This window comes from Motacilla alba, chromosome 4, assembly GCF_015832195.1.
Source record: "Motacilla alba alba isolate MOTALB_02 chromosome 4, Motacilla_alba_V1.0_pri, whole genome shotgun sequence".
Taxonomy (NCBI): Eukaryota; Metazoa; Chordata; class Aves; order Passeriformes; family Motacillidae; genus Motacilla; species Motacilla alba.
In genome coordinates, this window is record NC_052019.1 from 15,611,697 (window position 1) to 15,627,442 (window position 15,746).

The 15,746-nt window shown below is 39.8% G+C and overlaps 1 protein-coding gene across 1 annotated transcript; it reads left to right on the forward strand.

Annotated features, from left to right (window-relative positions):
* Positions 1–888: 888 nt before the first annotated feature.
* Positions 889–15,746, forward strand: LAP3 (leucine aminopeptidase 3). The gene is made up of 13 exons (XM_038135640.1): positions 889–1,063; positions 1,499–1,614; positions 1,943–1,997; positions 3,751–3,856; positions 5,003–5,162; positions 7,840–8,001; positions 8,968–9,126; positions 9,863–9,987; positions 11,327–11,415; positions 12,537–12,639; positions 14,238–14,317; positions 14,962–15,074; positions 15,183–15,746. The coding sequence occupies exons 1-13, from the start codon at positions 941–943 to the stop codon at positions 15,379–15,381; spliced, it is 1,590 nt and encodes a 529-aa protein (XP_037991568.1). The 5' UTR covers positions 889–940; the 3' UTR covers positions 15,382–15,746.

Here is a 15,746-nt window from a genome sequence, read left to right on the forward strand (position 1 = left end):
GAACAGGCCCAACTCCTTCTACATCATGTTCTGCTCATCTAACAGTGTAACTCCACTTAAAGATGTATGGAAAAGCAAACATTTTTATACATATTGTCATAAGGTGTCTTATTCTTACATATTAAAATGAATTACTTAAAATATATGCTTTACACTTCAGGGGCAGGGAAAGAAACAAAAAATGTCTCGATCAGCTGAAATTAAAATCCAGTGCATGTTCAGTGCTCTTCAGACAGACAATACAGTAACTATCAGCAAACTCCAACCAGTTCTTTTCCATGCAGTGCTTTTGCTGACCATAAATCTATTTCTGATATTGCAGTGATGACGCTGTATTCTGTTGTGAATTTTCCTGACAGAATGTAATCACAGTCATTCTTTTTGGGTTGTTTTGTGGTTTTGGTTTTTTTTTTTTTTCATTTGCCACACTGTCATTTTTTTTCTGTAATTTCAGCCTGAAATTGTTACAGCTTTCTCGTAGAAAGTAACGTGCGTTTGCAATAAAGTTTTATTTTCCCTAAATAATTTACATTTTAATCTTCAATATGCAAATTAAGTATTCAGCATGCAGACTAGGGCTGCCTAAATCTGTGATAAACCCCCGAGACAAGTACGACCGCCTATTTAGAACATGTCACGAGAGGGCAAAAAACCACAGTGAAGCCGAACCGCCTCCTCGCACGAATCGTGACGGACCACCAAGAAACCCCAGCCCCTGTCCCGCGGGATCTGCGCTCGGGAGCGCTCCGGGGCCGCGCTTTCCATCCCTGCTCCGGATCCCCGCTCCCGCTCCCGCTCTCGCTCCCGGCCCTGCCCCGCGGCCGCCGCGGCACCGCCCCTCGCGGCGCCGGCTGATGAGGCGCTGTGCGCGCCGGCCCGGCCCCGCTGCTCCCTCCCTCCCCTTCCCTTCCCGGGCGTGCAGCGTGCCGTGCCCGCTGCCATGCTGCTGCCCTGCGTGCGGAGCGGGGCTGCGCGCCGCCTCGCCCGGGACGTGCCGCGGGCCTGCAGCTGCTCGGCGCAGGGCCCCTCGCCGCGGGGCTACAGCCGCGGTGCCGCCGGCAAGGTGAGCGGGGAGCCGCGGCGGGGCTGCGTGTCCCTTCCTCCGCTCGGCTGAGCCCCCGTGTGCCCTCCGGAGCTGGGTCAGGAGCGGTGCGGCTCCCTCCGCTTCTCTTGGGTGTGCAGAGTGGGGGGTCTGCGCTGGCGGGGAGAAGCTCTTCTGTACTTAAAATTAGCGACTGAAAGAGGTTTTGTCTTTATGTGATCTGCAAAATTATTGTAAGTTCATTTACGCTGTATCTGACTTCTTTTTCACACTTTAAGGTAGTTGTAGTAGTTGATCCTGGTTAACAGAAGTGTTACTCTGTGCATCACGTTAGATAAATTCAAAAACTGAGATAAATACATACAGCAGTAGCAATAGTTTGAACACTGTGCTCACTGACTCTCTGATGGGTCTCTAAATTTCGTGTTGCTTACATTAAGGTGTGTCCTTTTCTAGGGCCTTGTTCTGGGAGTGTACTCTAGTGAAAAGGACGATGGTGCTGCCCAGTTCACTAGTGCGGGAGATGCTTTTGATAGGCTTGTGTCTGGAAAGCTGAGAGCACTTCTCTCCCTGTAAGTGTGTGATAAGCCTCTGAAATGGACTAAAGTATCTACAAATACCAGTAGGAATGAATTTTTTTATGTTATTACTGTCCGTGTCCATATCACTGTCAGGCTGGTATTTACTTCAGGCTGGTTTGGAGGGGAGCTCCCATGATTAAACCAATCACTGAGCAAACATGCAAAAATTTAATGGGAGCTGTCCTCTGCTCTGAATCAGCACAGAGCCAAGCATCCGAGTGCATGTGTGGCACACTGTGTGGTCATGGAATAAATGCAGTACTGTAAGATCGATCACAAGTAAAGCCTTCTGTATTGAAAGAATCTTTTTGTGTCCTAGATGTGGGCCACCTTTGAAGAAAGGCAAAACACGCATATTTCATGGTTTGCATCAGGTATGAACTTTGTGGTTTTATGTGCTAGTCGATTGATGTGTGAAATTTGTCCTTGCATCTAATTTTATGCTGATGCCACTGCTTTGCTTGTATAAATGGCTGGCTCTTCTTCCTTCTTCTTGACTGTTTCAACTCCTGTTCTGCACTGCCCATGTTTGTGCAGCCTTTTGCACAGTCCTGTACTCCTTCCACTGTGCTCCAAATGGAGAGGATGTGAACAAGTCTGCTTCAAAGGTGCTGTACTCTGAATAGCTGCTTCCTGAATGAGCTAAAGCATGGCAGTTTTGGATCTGACTTCCATGCCTCCTGTGTCCAGGAGGGGTGAGTCTGTGAGGAGTTACTGATAGGTGCAAAGACCTTCCAGACCTGACTGTTCTAAGACAAGGTAGTCCCTTCATAGGCTTTTGTCAGAGGTTTTAAGTCAAGTGCTTGAAACCTCTGAAAACAGGTTATGGGACTGTTCTTCAAGCAGGACTTTTGTCTGCACAGGCATGATAGATCACAAGGCTATGAGATGAGGATTCATCTGCTGAAAGTCAGGCTTTTGATTCCACTTTAGGTAGAACTAATGCACATATGTGAAGCTGACCAGTATGGAATGATTTGTGCCTTTCTGGAGTCCTAGTAAGGCCTAGGCAGTCATGTGATGTGACATTAGGTGCTCCTCTCTAAGTAACTGGATCTTACATTAAGGCTGTTTAATCTGAAATAAATCCATTTGTAGTGAGAATTGCCTACCATGTATAAATTCCTGTGTGGACACCCCACGCAGGTGACACCGGACTTGGTAAAAAGGCTCTCAGAAATTTCATGGAAGTTGAGTGCACTGAAGGTGCCATTATCCCAGTTCTGCATACAGGATGGGCTCTGAAGTGAGTAGCAAATCTCTGCAATAGAAGACAGGAGAATGTTAACTGATATCACTGATTTTCTGGAAAGCGAACACACGTTTCAGCATTTTGTGGACTAAAAGGCTGGCAACTGCTACAGTGTAGCAGTTTGACAGCCGATTGTTAGAGGCTGACAGAGATGGGAAAGCCTAACATTAACTTAATTTTTTCTTGAAGGCTATAGGAACATTATATATGTTCACAAATATAGCTTGGAGCTTTATACAAATTTGACTTCACTCTTAAAAGGCTCCTTTAATAGTCATTACTTCTTCTTTCCTTCCACTTGCATGCAGCTTACAAGGCAAGCATGTAGTCTGCTACATTGTGCTACATTGTTTTCCTGAGCTCTGGAGAGATGTACCCTTGTGCAGGGTTGGTTTGCTACCTGGCAAATCCTGCCAGCGGAGCTCCTGAGATGAGCTAACACATTGAGCTTTTGAAGTGATTTCATTTTCTTGAACATAGTACTGTGCCAAAAAGGGTTACAGTTCTACGGATAACTTCTGTCCCTTCTTACAGCTTGGAAGCTGGATCTGCTTTCCAAGGACTCTTAGGCTTGCCCTTGGGAATATCAGATTTACCGTGTATTGGATATAAAGCTCTGTCTGCCATCTGCAATGCACATGGTTATTAACTGGACAACAGAATACCTGACTTGCATGCCTGTGGCAAATAACTGGGAGCACAGCACAGCAGCACCATGCAGGCAGTCTTAGTGGGAAGTGCTTGATATAGGAAAAGTACTCCATCTATTTTAATGCTTTGCTTGGTTTGATTTGGAAAGTAAAGTCTTTTTATCAACTCTTCTGTGGCTGTAACAATGAGGAAAATTAATCCATTTGTATGTTGGCTTCATCTAGGACTTTCCAAGTGTGGTGGTAGTTGGCTTAGGTAAGAAGAATGCTGGAATAAATGAACAAGAAAACTGGAATGAAGGCAAAGAAAACATCCGTACTGCTGTTGCAGGTTAAATATTTTTTAAATTTTTTAAGCATTTTGTCTGTAAAGCAATTGCAGTTCTGCAGCATGTTCCACTTTTGAAGACCAAGTCTAGGTATGCCTTTGTTTTGAAATGCACAACTTACTGCATGGTTTGGTAAATGCATTACCTTGTCACTGATAGTCATGTAAATTTGTCCTTAGTGAGCAAGGAGTTATCGAGAATGTAAATCAAATCTGAAGACAGATAACTGCAGTTGTTTATATCAAATAACTTTCCTAAACAGTGTGACATTGAAAAGGCACTTGTCTAATTAGTATTTTGGAACCAAGGAGCATCTCCAGTTCACTTTATGGTCACTCTGTACTTAAGTACGCATATCTATTTTATATATATATATATATATATATATATATATTTAAGTATGCACACTTATTTCATTACTGAGATATTTGTGTTATAAATTAATATCTTTCACGTCATCAGTACTATGGGTCAGTATGTTATCTGTTGAAGATAGAGAGGGCTTATCTTAATCAAGGATGACTGCTGCATCTAAGTGTGTAAAATAAGAATTAGGAGTTCTCACTGAAGACTTTATAGTCTGATTGGATGACAGCTGTTTGTCCAAAGTGCTAGCCTGTAGCTGCCATTAACATTGTTCATTAATGTTCACTTGATAGCTGACATAAAACATTTCTAAATTATTTGGGAGCAAAATAGAATTTATGGAATACACTGTTTATGAAATGGTATATAAACTTATCTGGAAGAAAAGAACAGTCATACTCTTGGCAAAAATCTAAATTACGACAACTTTCTGATACCTGTAGATAGTCATAATTCATAGCACTCCAGAACAATAGAGCCTTGCTTTGCTATAGAATGAGCTTTAAGGAGTCATAACAACTGTGATCTTTCCTTTTTATTCTTGTGAAACATTTTAATAATTATAATTCATCAACCGATATTTTTAGTAAAAATTTGCCAGTATATGGTCATTAGCATTTTTAATTCTTCTACTGCATGATCTCTTTGACTGACTTACTTATAGACCCAGCTATCTCTAGTTAAAATTATTTTTTCCTTGCAATATCCCATTGATGACCTCAGGCAGCTGTTTTGCTTTTCTGTGCAACAGTTGGCCTTCAGTTCTGTGCTGTATTTTTCAGTTGGCTGCAGGCAGATCCAGGACCTGGAGATCCCTTGTGTGGAAGTAGACCCCTGTGGAGATGCACAAGCAGCTGCAGAAGGTGCTGTCCTTGGATTGCATGAATATAATGAGCTGAAGCAAAAAAAGAAGCCTGTAGTTACTCCTCAGCTCCATGGAAGGTGATGGCAAAGGAAAGCTTGCCTATTTATTCTTCTGTTTGTTTGTTTATTTATAAAATTGTATGCATGGCACGCTTGTGCATGAGAAAAACAAAACTGAAAGAATAGGGCTAGCAACAGTACTCTTCTTAACTCCTACTCATTTGAATTTCCTGAAGTATTTTACATCTCAAGTATATTTATAGTGTTTGCTCCATATGTTTTGATGCCATATTTAGAGGTTAAGGGTAAAGAAATGCTGCTTCATAGAAAAGAAGGACCAGGATAAAAATAACAATTAAAAGCTACCTGAAGAGAAATTGTGATATACTAGGACTTCATGGTATTGTGTGCCAGAATTGTGAAGAAGAGGTATTTCAAATTCCATAAATGGATAAAACCTTTGGAGAATCAGGAAATGCTAACTGACACCAGACCAATGTGCTATGGATATATTTTACATAGTTCATTTGTTATATTTTCATTCCCAGAGTGTAATGCAGGAAGAGAAGCCTGGGTTCTTCTGCTCTCTAAACAGACATCACTTACTGAGAGCAGAAAGTAGAACCAGGGGGTTTGGTTTCAGAACAATTATTGGAGTGGACTTTGGATGTTTGGTATAGGATATTCTGTCATGCAGGGGAGAGGAATTTCCTGTATGTACTTCAAGCAGGAACAAGTTCTTCCTTACAAAGAAGTTAGTGAAATGAAGTGGAAGCCTCTTGATAAAGCATGTCTTGATAAGTTATATGTAAAATAAACAGTCTTACTATTTTGTAGCACTGCAGATAGTTGAGAAACTGATTGAATTTGTATTAAATAAACATTTCCTGAAAACACAGATGGTACTATGACCAGTTATGGAAGTAATTTTTTTATATAGTAATTTAGGTTGGAAAAGACTTCTGAGGTCATTCAGTCCAGCTCCAACTTGGATTAGGGATAATGTGGGCATTACATATAACATTAAAGCCTGGCCTTTGTTTAGTCCACATTTTAATATTTCCTGAGTTGAAAATTCCACAACCTCGCTAGGCCATCTGTTCTAGTGCTTAACTACAGTCATAGAGAATGTTTTTCTTTGTGTCCTATAGCATTTTTCCTAGTTGAATCTTGAGATTGTTATCTATTACTGTCTTACTGTACAGCTCTGAGATGTGTCAGTGTTCAGACACACTCCTGCTTCAATTCATGTTTTCTTAATTTGTCTGCAAGGACTCTGTCTGAAAACCTAGCTAAAGTCAAGAAAAATCACAGAATTGTTTAGGCTGGAAAAGACCTTTAAGGTCAATTACATCCACTGTGGTCCTCTGTGACAAACCCTCTCATGACAGAATTCAGTTAAATTGGTCAGGAATTTGCTGCAAATCTAAAATGATGCTTCCAGTGACCATCTTGTCCTTGATATACCTAGAAATGGCTTTCAAAATTACTTTCTCTACAAACTTCTAAGGAATCAGTCTAGGATAACTGGCTTGTAGTTCCCTAAATCCTCCTTGGCATTTTCAAAGATGGATGTTCGTCCTTTTCAGTCATCAGGGACCACATTCAGTTACAAATTCAGTTACAAATTCAGACCACATTCAGGACCAAATTCAGTTACAAATTACTTTCAAATTGAAAGAGCCTAGGCTTGCAGTGATGCCAGCCAGCTCCCTCAGAACCCTCAGATGTGTTCTGCCTGCTACCAAGGACTTGTGTATGTCCATCATCCTTAAGCTAAGTCTCAAGTCTCTCTTCCTGTCATGAGGAGTGCTCCTCTTTCTTAAACTCTGTTGCTGAGCACAAAGAACTGGGGCATCTGGAAGCAGATCTTTATAATTATTAAGGTTGACGCAAAGCCAGCATTGAGAACTTCAGCCTTCTCAGTGTTCAGTAGGTTACCTGCTCCATTTAGCAAGTGAACAGTGTTATTCCTGCCCTACCTTTTGCTGATGGTGTACCTGTTGAAATCCTCTAGGTACCTCTCCCACTTCTTACCAGTTTTAGAGTCAGCTGACATTTGGCTTCTTAATTACATCCTTACATATCCAGGCAGTATATCTGTATTCCTCTGTCATTGTTGTGCTCTTGTTAGAGGCAAAATCCTGTTCAATGCCTTGCTTTGTGATAACTTATAAAGTAAGTTGTCTCAGTGAAATGAAAGGTTTTGCACTGGTTGTCTGTCAAAGTAACCGGAGCGACTTCCCCATTTCCTACACAGGCAGCTCTGTGAATGTTTGCTCTGTCATTTGTTAGTGAAGTGCCTTGAGTGCACTGGGAAATGAGATCCAAGTTCCACTCTTACCACATAACCATATTTCAGTAAAGGGAGAAACAGAATTGGAGACTTAATATGGTAAATAAAAACTTTCAAGGCTGTTAAAAGTAATGTGATTACAAACTTCAGAAGGGGTATTAAACCTTGTGTTTAAGGATTTAAGCCAATCTTTGATTAGTAAGGATTAGGATAAGACCTAATGAATTGGATAGATAATTTTCCATCTGTCTACTCTTGGATTCTCCTAGCTTTCTCTGAAGTATTTGGCACGGACTAGAACCACAGATGAGTTACTAGACTAGAGTCCTTGTACTAAGATAAATGATATTCTTAATTTCTCCAAATTAATGATACTGCATATTAAGAAAGAAAAGCATTCACATATTTTCTTACTTTTGCAAATGTCTATAATCCTGATCATTGTGTGTTATTGTTTAGTGCTGAAAGTCAAGCCTGGCAAAAAGGTGTTATCTACGCTGAGGGGCAGAACCTCGCTCGGTACCTTATGGAGGCTCCAGCTAATTATATAACTCCTATCAAATTTGCTGAACATATTGAACAGAAGCTCAGAACTTTCAGCAATGTAAAGGTCCACATAAGGTAAATTCCATGGAAATGATTCCTCTGTAGGGTAGAGGACCATAACAGTAAGATAAGATACCTTCCAGGTTATTAAAATCTGAAGTTACTCAAATCTCATTTTCCCTTTGCTACTTCAAATGACAAAAGAGGGGGAAGTGTTTAGGGAAAAGGTGTGAGGGGTGCCCAGCCTGCAGGCTGTTGTCAAGGATTAAGTGAGCTGCTAGTTTGCAGAGGAAGCAAGATGTGATGCAGTAAAATCATTAACTGACAATTAGTCATACAGTCAATTATTGCTTAATTAACACATGTGCAGTGAAAATAAGCCTCAGTGAATAGAGGCCTAATATTAAGTATCTTTTTTTATTCTTCCCAAGTGGGTTTTTTACGTACCTTTGCTTCTTTGTGTGGATATGGTAATAAAACATTGTCTGTTTATTGCTGTTACTGTTGGGATTTTTTAATAGTTTTTAAAAATGTGAGATGAAGCTATAAAAGCCCTTGCAAGTGAATTTGCATGGCTGGTGCTCTTGCCCCTGAATTTCTACTTTCTGTTCTATAGTGGAAATGGTTCCTGGTTGTGCAAGTGTTGGAGGCTGTTTTGTGGAAAGCAAAAGACTGGGGGAAATCTTGCTAGCAGAAAGCTAAATGTAACCTGCTGCAATATTGTTACTTCACATACCTTTAGCATCTACTGTGAAAGATCAGTGTTTCTGGTGCAGAAACTGTAGACAAGCTGTTGTTTTGTTTGTTTGTTTTAAACAAGACAAAACAAAAACCAAAGAACAACTCTGAGGAAGTATTTTCCCGATTCACCAAAAAAGGTGATAGTGGTTGGATTTAAACTACAGTTTCCAAAATAGCTAACTAAAATGAAATGGTTTGTTTACAAACCATCAAGAATCATGATCTCTTAAAAAACCACCTTGGTCAAAGTGTCCAGGTGGGGAAAAAAAACCAACTAACTAATATATGTTTCTATTCCAGACCGGAGTCTTGGATAACAACACAAGAGATGGGAGCATTCCTGAGTGTAGCTAAGGGTTCAGCTGAACCTCCCATCTTTCTGGAGATTCACTACTTAGGAGGTGCTAATACAGATGACTCCCCATTGGTATTTGTAGGAAAAGGAGTTACATTTGACAGGTATGTATGCTTGTATGCCAATATTTTAATTACTAGAGGGAGAAAATGCTTTCCTGCTGTTCATGTTCAACAGGGAGATGCTTTTTCTTTGCACAGCATGTCATCCAATACTATTCCACTGAACTTGCTTTATATAGTAGCTTGTGCTCCCTTTTCTGGCAGTAAGACAACATCAGTTGTCCAAAGCAGGAATTAATATGCCATCATCTTGTAAGGGAAAGAAGGAAATTCAGAGGGAAGGAAAATAAAGAAGGTGCTATTTTTTTATTCTTGTCCTGAACAGACCTGTGGCTGAAGAATTTGCATGTTTAGAATTGCAGTATGTCACTGGACATCTAGATGATGCATAAGGAAATAGAAAATAGTTCATTCTTCACAGTAATTCCTTATAACTACTTTCCATGTCACATACTGCTGAAGAATTTATCAGTCAGTTCCTCATCCATATGTTGATTTTTACCAAGTGTATTGTTTTGTTCATTATGTGCACTGGTATTATAAAGACCAATGAGTTACTCCACTGCAGTTACCTGCATTTTTATGGTCTCCTAATTAGGAGACAGTAATATTTAATCTGAAATTAAAACCCAGATACCTTGCTTCCAGTACATTTACTAGGGTTGTAGAGGTACTTGCAGCACCAGGTCTAGCATTTACTGATATTTGGTGTTAACACACACTGATGGACGGAACATCATCAGTGTTCATGACACGGAACTTGAGCTGTTTGTTCCAGCGGTGGCATTTCACTGAAGCCGTCATCGGGTATGGATGCCATGAGAGCAGATATGGGAGGGGCAGCAACTGTCTGTTCAGCCATTGTGACAGCAGCAGCTCTAAACCTACCTTTGAACATAATTGGTAAGTGTTTTTGTGTGGAGAATCCAAAAATCTTAGTTCTACAAGGTTTTGTGAGAGAGTATTTTTCTAGTATGAGCAATGGTAAAAGCCATGTACAAACATCATGGACTCTTGCACACCTACTTCTCTCATTCCCTGGCTCAATCTTTCTTTCATTTTTACTTGCATATCAAAAAATTGAATAAAATATTAGAACACAAAATCAAGATTTTTAAGGTATGATTTTTACATCTTAAGCGAGAAATGTTTGTCAATAAAGATACTTCCAATGAGTCTTTGAAAACTCCTGATCCTTCACTACAAGAAAGAATGTGCATCTCTCTGTAAGCAGTTAGAAAGAAAAGGGGTCAGGAGTGCCGAGCTACCTCCATAAGTGCGTGCCACAACTGAACAGGAAGAGGGATCAGCTCTACTTTCCTTAGGTGAATATCTCAGCAGGAAACTAAAACAAATCAAACCAATCTGCTGATACCTTTATGCATGTGCAATTTTTTTTTTTTCTGAAAAAAGTTTATTTTTTCTACAGAGGTGAAATTAAATGAGCTGATTCAGACACTGTGGCAAGACCAGTTGGGAGTGACATGGAACATGGTCTGCAATAAGTTTTAGTTTGAGAAGCTCGACTTAGAGTTAACTGGTTCTTTAGTCACTTCTGTGCTTCAACCAGGAGAGGGCAGCGGTGCCCACGCACAGCCTCACGGCGTTCCAAGTGCGCCACGGGGAGGGCTGGCAGTGGAGCCGGTCTGTACATCATGGAAAGTGGTGCTCCACTTGTGGGCCTTGTGCCAGGTGCAGGCTTTCCCTACGAGTGAACATCCTCATTCATTCCATGATCCCAGTCGTAGTTGCAGTTTTGACCCTGAGCCTGTTTTTTGCTCATTTCTGGTTGTTCTTGGTATGGCTGGAGTTATGTGACAAGTCCTTGGACTGCTCATACAATGAGCACAGCTTGAATGGCTCAGAGTGCTTATTTGAGAAGTCTTTCATTTCAGAAAGAAAGAAGTTCCTTTACATATGAATAATTACATATGGGAGACAAAAAATAGTATTTATTGCTCCTCTGATATCACTTGTCTGGAAAAAAATGTAGAGGAAAACCCTAGTGGTAAAGTAGTGTAGGTGAGAGCCTGGTGGTGCATCATGCAGAGGAGTTTTCCTGATTGAAAACTGGACCATATGTCTTCCATTAACTGGGAAAATTTGGATTTTGATTTTAATTTCAAAATTACACTTGTACTGTTTTCTTAGGGAGGTGTTTAAAGTTTACCTAAGTGGGTTTTTTTCTACAGCTTTTCCGAGAAGAAAAATAGTAGTTTACTTTTCTTTTTCTCTCTCTGAGGTTTGGCACCCCTCTGTGAAAATATGCCCAGTGGTAAGGCAAACAAGCCTGGAGATGTAGTTAGAGCCAAGAACGGAAAAACAATACAGGTATGCATGTGAAACTTGGAATTTGGGTACTTCTAGTGAATTGGTTTAATCAACCAAGTTGACTGCAGTCAGAGTACGTTTTAAAAAACCCTTCTAGATAAGCAGTGCAAATGTACTGTTTTTAAAACTGTAAGAAGCATGTTACTAACTAGAAATTGCTATGGTAGGATTTTTTCAAATATAGATTGAAGAGATGGGACACATCTTATAAATTGCTAGGAAAAGCTGCAAAGTAAGGTCATTTATTGAGCATGCTGGAAAAGCTCATTTGGCACAAGAGGTTGTTACAATGCTCATAAATACAGGCTCTAAGTCCAAATAAATAACTTTAATTGCTTCCAGCAGACTCTTGAGGTGAATTCCTTGCTATCTGGAGTAACACATCAGAGTAAGACATCCGTTTCCTGCTGATGTAACCCTGGTCTTTACATTGCCAAAATGCTCAGTACAATCAGAACTCTGAGTCATAGGGGCTGTTGGTTCAAAGGAGTCTGCCAAATCAGTACCCAAGATACATATTTCATATTTATTGCAAATGGTTCCATAGTCATCTAATAGATTAAATTGTACTGAAAGCCATTGTGCTGTAGATCACTGATGTAATGCAGAAGCAGATGGCTTTCTTTTTGTCTGAATTTCTGTGATTCTGCCACTTTTGACTTGCTGAACCTTCCTTTTTTTGTCATTCATCTCTGAAAACTGAGTTCAGTCACGCTCTGCTTTGATGGAAAAAGACTGGGCATATATTCCCCCACCAAGAAGAAATCTGCAAGAAAGTGCTGGTAGCTCCAAGTGTGTGATACAGCCTGTGTGCTCCCCTGAGACACCTCTCCAGTCTCCAGGCTCTTCTGAGGAGCCAGCAATACAGAGACCCAGCATGCAGAGGAGGTTGTAGTGCTAAAGGATGACTTACCTCAGATACAGACATGCTTTTACTTTATACACATAACTGTATATCAGTGCTATCTTTTTCTTTTTTTAAGTGTAGTTTGAGTAAATTTTCATTGCCTGAAGTTTCTAAGGTCTCTATCCAACAGCTATTTAAGATATGTGAGAAATACATCAGTGAAAGAGATGTTTACAGTACTTTATCTGGTTTTTTACTGATTTTGCCTTTGAAGGTAGATAACACAGATGCAGAAGGAAGACTGCTGTTAGCTGATGCTCTCTGTTATGCCCACAATTTTAAGGCAAGGGCTATTGTGAATGCTGCAACATTAACAGGTAAGCAGTGGCCCTTCGCTGCTCACTTTGAAGTCAGTTTTGTGTTACTCATTAGTTGGGCTGTGGATTGGTTGTGCTGTGTATATAAACCTTGAATTCAGAGGCAACTGAGATGATTTGACATGTTTCAGGACAGCAGTGAGCACAGCTTGTGTGTCTCTGGAATGGGGATGTGCAGTGTACATGCTCAGCAGTGGAGATGAAGTTGGGTTGGCTCAGCCCAGCTGGAGACAAGAGCAGGAAAACCTACACAGACTTCAGTGTTTGTGCGCAGTGTTTCCTGTGCTTCTTCCATCTCTGAGCTGACCCCTCTCAGCTCCCAGGCCTGTGTGATGCAGAGGTGGTGACATGTTCATAGAAAAGCCCTGCCCAGTCCACCTGGCACAGCACATGCTGGAGCCCAGGCAGGTTCCTGAAGGGCTTGCTGGGTGCCTGAGCTGCAGCCAGTGCCAGTTCTCCCACTCTGTGGGCTGGCTCAGGCCTCCATGACGGCAGGAGAGTCATCATCATTCCCCAGGAATTCATTTGACTGAAGTACTTTTTTGTGTAATTTGCATACTTTTAGGCATTATGAAATGTGTTTTAATTGTTTCATCTCGACAGTTGTATAATAATGAAGTTGTAAATTTAAATTTAAAACCAGAAATTTTGCATGCATGAACTCACTAACAAGCTGTCGTGGGTGAGGTGACTGTAGCTGAAATAAAAGCAAACACAGAAGAGTAATTCAGACAGGACTCTACTCTGTTGCTTAATTAATATGCTAAGCAAAATAATTATGCTTATATAGGTTCTCTGCTAATGCCTCAAATTATGTTCCATCAGTTTTACCAGTTCAAATGCTGTGGAAAATTTCAATAGACAGAAGGGAAACTGATTTTAAGATTGTTGGCTTGTATAAAAGTATTCCTACCTGGGATCCTTAGGCACCAAGCAGGAAGAAGGAGGGTTCCCATAGAAATTTCTTTGATGTATTTTGCTAAACTACTTTTTTTTTTTTTTTTTATCTCACTAAAGATTAAGTGTTGCTATTAAAGAAGCAATTCTGGGGCATCAAACAGATAAATATCTAATCCTATGTTTCAATATTTTGATAAGGATTATTTTAATAAATTAAATATTTAACAAGTAAATGTACACAGGATGTGCAAAAATCCATGTAAGTGAAATTCACAAAAGAGAAATTATCAGCTTACAAATTGTAGAGGTCTATAAACTGGAAAAAGCCCATTCATTTGTATTTTCTATATGAAAATAATAATATCTCTTTTTTTTAGAGGATACTGTCATTGTTTAATACTTTATCTTAGAACTATTTCTAAGAAACATCAATCTGAAATCAGAAAATTTAGTTTCATGGAAAACAGAATATAATTTTTATGATTTCTTGTGTTTTTTAGAATATATAAATGTTCTAAAGATGTTCAGACTTTCAAAAATGTCAGTATACTAAAGCCTTCAAGTTTTGCAGTCTGATAAATTCCTGTTACTGATACTGGGAATTAAAAATGGAAAGTTCTTTGAGGAGTCAGGATGCAGGGAATAGCTCAGGTCCACCTTTGCCTTTGTCATATAAACTTGAAGGTGTGTTCCCTTAGGTGCCATGGATGTTGCATTGGGATCTGCTGCAACTGGAGTGTTCACAAATTCATCTTGGCTTTGGACTCACCTCTATGAGGTAGGTCACCTGCATTATTGTTAAATCGTAATAGTAATAATTCAGTGATATATCTTATTGAAAAGTTAGTACACTACTGAAACCTTTTATGCAAATCTGAAAGAGGTTGTTATGTTTTGAAATTTTACAGGAATGATGTCAGTACTATATTTAGTTGAAAATAATGTTGACTATTAATTACTAGCTCTTCAGTGAGATGTAATATCATACACCAAACATCTTAAGGATCTGCATATTCTGATAACTCACTACGTATGCAGAAATTCTGGACTACTGGCAGTAATTAGTTCATGTTAAAAAGATAATTAACAACACGGATACAGAAACTCAGAGAGGCCTTGTGAGTGGCTGAGGTGCGATGGATCAAAGAAGCCTCTGAGGGGAAGGATTTCTGTTGTCAGGGAAAAGGAAAAACAGATAAAAAAATGTGGTCTTTTGATGTTGCCTTTTGGTTAACACCAAAGTACCTAAAAAGCAGGATTGCCTGTTTTGTTTTGCAAACAGTGTGTTTTCAAAAAACTAGTATCTTGGGCTGAAGATTTTTAGACTGGTAAAACCTAAGCAAAAAGAAGCATGCATGAAAACAGGGCTTACAAGTGCAGTTAGAAAAATAAATTCCCAAAATATCATTGGGTTTTTTTCAGGCCAGCATTTTGACAGGGGACAGAGTTTGGAGGATGCCTCTTTTTGAGCATTACACAAAACAAGTCACAGACTGTCCTCTTGCAGATGTGAGCAACATTGGAAAGTACAGCAGGTAAGATGAACCAGTACCTTCCATGTGCCCCTTTCTTTCAACCCATTTGTTTAATATGTGTGCTGTTGGAATTGCTTCGGGAACAATACGTCTTTCTGTTTCCCACAGAGCTGGAGGAGCATGCACAGCTGCTGCATTCTTGAAGGAGTTTGTGACTGCCTCTCACTGGGCTCATTTGGATATAGCTGGGGTGATGTCAAATAAAGATGAGGTGCCGTACCTGCGGAAGGGCATGGCAGGGCGGCCCACGAGAACACTCGTTGAGTTTGCAGCTCGATTGAGTCAAGACAGTCGCAATGCCAAATAAAAATACTGGTTCTAAAATCATCCACTCTGCCTTAAGAAAAAAAATCTTAAAAGGTATCATTCATAAATTAATGCCCCAAGCATATTTTCACTATGGCAATTAACTAAAAATGCGTTTTATAAATTATTACTTGGGAAAGAATATCTCAACTTTGAGATTTTTCATCCCATACCATATTATGCAGCAAAATAAGAATTATTCTCTTTGAACTACTGAAATATTTAATACCAAAACACCATGATGGGAACTATTGCAACACCTATTTTATATGCAAAGTATGCATAACTGTTGTAAACAATAAATACCTTATTTGGATGTGAGTTTTGATTGAGAGAGAATAAACAATCAATGACAGATGTACCTCA